This window comes from Varanus komodoensis, unplaced genomic scaffold, assembly GCF_004798865.1.
Source record: "Varanus komodoensis strain SLA01 unplaced genomic scaffold, ASM479886v1 scaffold20_1, whole genome shotgun sequence".
Taxonomy (NCBI): Eukaryota; Metazoa; Chordata; class Lepidosauria; order Squamata; family Varanidae; genus Varanus; species Varanus komodoensis.
In genome coordinates, this window is record NW_025335587.1 from 20,163,372 (window position 1) to 20,169,371 (window position 6,000).

Consider the following 6,000-nt stretch of genomic DNA (forward strand, 5'->3'; position numbering starts at 1 on the left):
GCTTCCGCAGGCCGCCGTTAGAGTCGCCCCGGGCCTACGGTCCCCTTGGCAGCCAGCGCTCCGAAAAAGTGCCAGGCAGTGAATGTCTCCCCTTTAGGCAGTAGCGGGAATCTGGAGTGCTGAAGCAGTAGAAGATGAGGGAAACTGTCAGCGCAGCACTTAAAATCCAGAAGGCTGGAATTCTCGGGGGTGATTTTATCCCCAGCCGCCTTGGCGCACCCCCTTTCTCTGCTCGCCCCGCTTCGGTGCTTTCCCCTCAGCCGCTGGTCCCTGGCAGCTGCGCACAAATTAGCCTGTGCATAAATACGGCGGAGGGATAAATACAAGTCGGCTCACCTGCGAATAGATGCTCCCCTTGGCAGCCCTTTGGCAGCAGAAATTCACAAGGCTGTTGATAAGGCAAGACAGGCACGCCAGGCTTGCAAATACTGACACATGATGATTAAAGCGCACAAACGCAGCTGTGTGATGGTGAACCTTTTCAGAGTAGCGTAGCTGTTAAAAGCGGCCTTGAACAAGCCCTGGGTTGTCAGCCTGGCTTGTGGCCCCCAGTTCAGCCCCTTTGTGGAAAGTGATCTGGGTCCGGAAGATGCAGCGACCCAGCTTGGCTAGTGACCCATGATGGGGTGTCGTGTCCGGTGAACCAGGTCTCTGGGCCTCAGAGGGATGGGCACCTGTGGGAGCAAATCAAACCAAAAGAAAAAAAACAAACCAAACTGCATTACATTAAAATGTGGTTCAAATGATGCCGAAAGAAACAGTTTTTGAACATACTGTTAAAAACGCAGCGGTCGCCAAATAAGAACTCCACCGGGTCCAACAGTCCAGTGTCCTGGTCCAGCTGGGACCACGGCTGATCTTGGGGGGGGGGGAGCGAGAGGGTGCTGGCCCAAGGCTGCGGGGGGATCGAGCCCCCCGGGGCCGGTTTCCTTTCGGAAGGGAAGGCCACCACGAAGCCTGCCATTCCTCCCTGGGCTCACTCCCAGCCCTGGTGGGGTTTCTCCAGCAGCCAGCCTGACGCCAAGCAAGGCTACGAACCACGAACGGAAGACCGCCCTGACGCCCACGCAGAGGGAGAGCATCCCGGCAAAGTCTCCGGTGCCGGGCGTGGACCCCGTCGTCTCGCATAGCCCTTACGACCCCCACCACCGGGGCGGCACGCCGGAAGTCTACCGGAGCCACCTGCCGTCACACCTGGACCCCGCCATGCAGTTCCACAGGGCGCTGGATCCCAGTGAGTGCCGGCTTGGCTCCGCTCGGCGGCACGGAACTCTGCGCGTGCCCCATGCCGGGACCTCTCAGGAGTCTTTGTCTGGGGCAGGGAAGGGACCGTGCCCTCCAGCCTGGCCGCAGCACCCTCAGCCGAGTGGGGCATCGTGTGGTCAGCATGCAGAGGCACGGGGAGGGATTCCCCTTCTGGGCTCTGCGTGTGGCTTTTCCCCCGTCTGGTCTCCGGCCGGCCATCAGAGATAAGCAGGGTGGGGTCTCTCTCCAGGTCAGGGCCGGGCAGCCCTGGAAGGAGCGCCCAGCACCAGCTTGGAGTAAGAGCAGGCAGCTGGCCCGACTTCAGCCAGGGAGCCACCCGCCTGCGGGAGCCTGTCCGCCCAAGTCTCCCTGGAGCTGGTCCGATGCTCTGCCCAGGCGGTCCTGTCCGGCTGTCAAACTGTTCCTCTCCCCCCCCCCCAGCTGCCGCCTATATGTTCCAGCGCCAGCTCTCTCCCACCCCCGGCTACCCGAGCCAGTACCAGCTGTATGCCATGGAGAACACCCGGCAGACCATCCTGAACGACTACATCACCTCCCAGCAGATGCAGGTCAACCTGCGCCCCGACCTGGCCAGGGGGCTGTCGCCCCGGGAGCAGACGCTGGCCCTTCCCTACGGAGGCACCCGGGGTGAGTCCGCCTTGCCCGGCCCTTGGGGGGGTCCCCGTGTGGGCTCGGGGGGGCAGGGTTCGCGCCAGGCCCCTCGCTGCAGCCGTTTCTCTCCCCCCCGCAGGAATCATTGACCTGAACAGCATGCCACCCACCATCTTGGTGCCCCACCCGGGAGGGCCCAGCACCCCTCCGATGGAGAGGATCACCTACATCCCTGGCACCCAGCTTGCCTTCCCCGCCAGGCCTTACAACCCCCCCTCCATGTCTCCAGGTGAGAGTCCCAGCACACACCTGTCGGAGGAGAAGCCGGCACGCCTTCGGTACGGCTGGGGAGTATGGGGGGAATCTGTTTTGTAGCATTCCTTTTGCTCTCCCACTCGTGGTCCCTGCAAAATAATTCTCTTCTCTGGAGCTGCCATTTCAAAGCGTGTCCTTCTGGGACTTCCCGCTGGCGGGGCTCAGCGTGAGGCCTCAGGTGAGTCAGGTGCCAACCCACAATGGACCTCTCGGCCACGTTCTTAGAGGCATTCGCTCCACCTCGCAGTGGCTCCTTGGGAGCCGCTGGCCCACGCCCCCGACAAATACGGAAGCTGACTTGCCACGGGGATCGAAGCAATCTGTAAGAATAAAATGAAGAATGATGCACGTAATATAAAATAACACAAACCCTAAAACTTGAGCCTAATCCCAGAGCAGCCCAAAATGGCGCTTCAGTGCCCGCGAATCCCTCAAGGTCTGCCCCCTGAACCCCTCAGCTTCAGCTCGCTTCTCCCTCCCCTGCCCGCTCGTCCCTGGAATGGCCTGCTGGGCCCGGGGATCCATGGCAGTTTGGGCATGGATGAGATGCGGATGCAGGAGACGCGGTTTCCATGTGCTCTTCATGCCTGTGCCAAGTTACAGTCCCCAGGGCTCCTTGGAAGGGCAGGGAAAAGGTCCCGAGGAAGATGAAGAAATGAATCTAGAACCGTCTGTCCCATCGACCTGTTCGTGTGTCGGCTGTTTGGCCTGCCTCTTAGACTCACCTGCTCCTCCTCCTCCACCTGCTTAGGGCATCCTTCCCACCTGGCCGCCTCAGCGGCTGCCAATGCAGAGCGCGAGCGCGAGCGGGAGAAGGAGCGCGAGAGGGAGAGAGAGCGGGAACGAGAGAGGGAGCAGATCGCCTCTGTGCCCACTGAGCTGTACCTTCGTCCAGGTGAGCGCCCGCCACCCCTCCGGATCCACCCGGCGCAACACGTGGGACGGCCGTGCTGCCCCCAAGGCCCCTTGCCCTGATGCCTCCTTCCTTCTCGCCCCGAAGGTGCCGAGCAGCCCGGCAGACCCGGCAGCCACGGCTACGTCCGCTCGCCCTCCCCTTCGGTCCGGAGCCAGGAGAACATCATGCAGCAGCGGCCGAGCATCTTCCAGGGGTCCAACGGGACGAGCGTGATCACCCCCCTGGACCCCGCTGCTCAGCTGCGCATCATGTATGGCTGGCTAGGGTTTTTCCCAGTGGGGAGTAGTGGGGGTGGGGTGCCTGTCTTTCCCCTGCTGAGCTATGTCGTTGAGACGAGACCCCAAAGAGGGGCCGTCGGGCTGCAGCTGAGAGAAGGTTTTACCTGCAGCCTTCTCCCACCTGGAGCAGGGCTCCCAGGTGCCTCTCGAAGCTTCCAGAGCAGGACTCCCAGCAGGGGGTGGAGCTCCGGGTTGACAAAATCTCGGTGTGGTTCTGACTTCACCTCCCAGAAGCCAGCGGGCCACAGTCAGGTGTTCCAGCCCACCAGGGGGTGCTCCGCTCCAGACGGACAGCAGCTCTCCCTTGAAGCAGCGCTGGGGGACTCTGGGAGTTGTAGTCCAGCACCCTTGGAGAGCGGCAGCCTGGGAAATAGATGGTTGTGGCTGCCAGTGAGCTCCCATTCCGTGCCTGACCTCACCGCTCTGCGCCATTTCCTCTCCCCACCCGCAGGCAGCTTCCTTCCAATGCGCCCTCCATCAGCCAGGGGCTGCCGGCGTCGCGCTACAACACTGCCGCGGACGCGCTGGCCGCGCTGGTGGACGCTGCGGCCTCCGCCCCTCAGATGGAGGTCGCCAAGTCGAAGGAGGGCAAGCACGACGGGAGCCGGATCGAGGAGAACGCAGGCCGCCGGGCGAGCGAGCAGCAGCAGCAGCAGCAGCAGATGGAGCAGAAGGAGGCCGAGAAGAGGGGCATGTCGGGCTACGCCACCGCCGCCTCCTCCTCCTCGGGCTACGCCAGCAGCAAGCCCCAGAGCCAGCCCGCGTCCTCCTCGGTCTACTCAGAGGTGGGGAAGGACAAAGGCCCGCCGTCCATCTCCAAGTATGAGGAGGAGCTGCGGACGCGGGGCAAGACCACCATCACGGCGGCCAACTTCATCGACGTCATCATCACCCGGCAGATCGCCTCCGACAAGGATGCCCGGGATCGCGGCTCTCAGAGCTCGGATTCCTCCAGCAGCCGTAGGTGCCCCCCCGGCGGGTTCCCCGGCTGGCGGTTGGCGTGCCGAGCAGCCGCACGGTGGGGGGGGGGGGGGTGGAGCCAGCCCCGTCTCCTTGGCCCCCCAGCAAGCGGGAGGCCTCTCCCAGGACAAAGCAGCCAGGGCTCTTCTCAGGTGGCCCTGAGACCAGGGAAGGCCACCTCCAGGCCCACCTGCCTGGCCGTTTAGTCCCTCCCCACAGGGCCGTGCTCAGGGGAGCTCACAGTTTCCTGGTCGTGGCCCAGACCACATGGGATCCCCTGCTTCTGGGCAGTGGTCAGCCAGGGTGGGGGCTTGCCCCTCCCCCAGGGAAGGTCCAGCCCTGCCCAGTGGGGTGGCATCCTCTCCCAGGCAGAGGCCCTGCATCGGAGATGCTCCCTGACCCCTTTCCTTTACCTTCTGAGTTGCAGAAACACCTATTTTTATTTATTTATTTATTGTTTGTTTGTTTGTTTATTTAAAACTCTTCTATAATGCCCCTTCACAGACGTCTCGGGACGGTTTACAGCAGATTCATAAAGCAGAATAAAATTAGAAATACTAGTAGCAGGTGCACAGCATCCGATGCTAAATATAAAGCCACCCATTAAAACCGGTTAACCGTTAGAATATTGGGAGAATAAAAAGGTTTTATTGTAAGTGGGGAGGCCTCCCTCTGGCTGCCCCGATGTGGCGCGCCCCGAGCCAATTCGTGCGGCGGCCGATGGCAGGAGTGAGAGCGGCTTGGCGTGACTGTACCCCCCCCCCCCCTTCTTCCCCGGCTGGCACAGTGTCTTCCTCCCACCGATACGAGCCGCCCAGAGACGCGATCGAGGTGATCAGCCCCGCCAGCTCACCTGCCCCTCCCCAGGAAAAGATGCTGCCTTATCCGCAGGAAGCCCCCAAGATGAGCCAAGGGGAAAGTAAGTCTGGCTGTGGGGAGCCAAGCCGGGAAGGTCCTCTCGACCCGGATGCGGGACTTGGCGCTCCTGCCGCGGTCGGGTCCAGCAGGGCTGCTTTGGGGACGGGCTTGGCCGTCTCTTCCTTGGCTTGGGAGCCGCTCGGAGGCCCCCAGTCCGGGGACCAAAAGGCAAGAGGGGTCCTCTGAGCGCCGTTCCAGTCAATAATCCTTTCCTTCCTTCCCCACCTCCTGCAAACTAGGGGACTGCAGCCGTCAGTACGAGGGGCCGATCCACCCTTACCGGCCCCAGCAAGACTCGCCTTTGCCGCAGCAGCCGCCCCCGCCGCCCCCACCGCCCCCTGCACAGACGGAAGCGATGGGGCCCGTGCCACGCACTCACCGCCTGATCACCCTCGCCGATCACATCTGTGTAGGTTTGCTTGCCTGGGAACGCTTGCGAGAGGGCGTATCGCTGGGTTTCTGAAACGCCCTGCCTGCGTTCATGACGAGGGAACCCCTGAGTGGGGCTACGGCCAGGAAAACCCAGCCAAATTGTGCCAGGTTGATCCGAGGGGGAATAAAAGCCGGAGTCGCGGATAAATAACTGTTTACACACGCGGGCGGGGAGCAGAACCTCTTGCGGGCCCCGAGGACCGCTTTCCCCTGTTGGAGAAGCTCTTGCGGCTGTGTCCTGGGGGCAGGCAGGGTTCATGGTGGGGGGGGGGGGGCAGACGAAAGGGGCAGGGGCAGAAGTAGCCGCAGAAACGGGTCGGAGCA

At 62.5% G+C, this 6,000-nt stretch overlaps 1 protein-coding gene across 6 annotated transcripts in view; it reads left to right on the plus strand.

Annotated features, from left to right (window-relative positions):
- The window catches only part of NCOR1 (nuclear receptor corepressor 1), a 78,589-nt gene that overhangs the window by 62,592 nt on the left and 9,997 nt on the right, over nucleotides 1-6,000 (plus strand). For 4 of the 6 annotated variants that reach the window (XR_006414762.1, XM_044430420.1, XM_044430425.1 and 1 more), the window contains 8 exons: nucleotides 1,007-1,234; nucleotides 1,687-1,893; nucleotides 1,997-2,146; nucleotides 2,924-3,067; nucleotides 3,173-3,338; nucleotides 3,818-4,326; nucleotides 5,114-5,245; nucleotides 5,484-5,653. Coding sequence is in view for 5 of the 6 variants with exons in the window: in XM_044430420.1 (XP_044286355.1) it covers nucleotides 1,007-1,234; nucleotides 1,687-1,893; nucleotides 1,997-2,146; nucleotides 2,924-3,067; nucleotides 3,173-3,338; nucleotides 3,818-4,326; nucleotides 5,114-5,245; nucleotides 5,484-5,653 (1,706 nt within the window). In the remaining variant the exon portion in view is untranslated. The remainder of the gene's footprint in view (nucleotides 1-1,006; nucleotides 1,235-1,686; nucleotides 1,894-1,996; nucleotides 2,147-2,923; nucleotides 3,068-3,172; nucleotides 3,339-3,817; nucleotides 4,327-5,113; nucleotides 5,246-5,483; nucleotides 5,654-6,000) is intronic. The other 2 variants (XM_044430424.1, XM_044430426.1) reach the window with 1 other exon arrangement.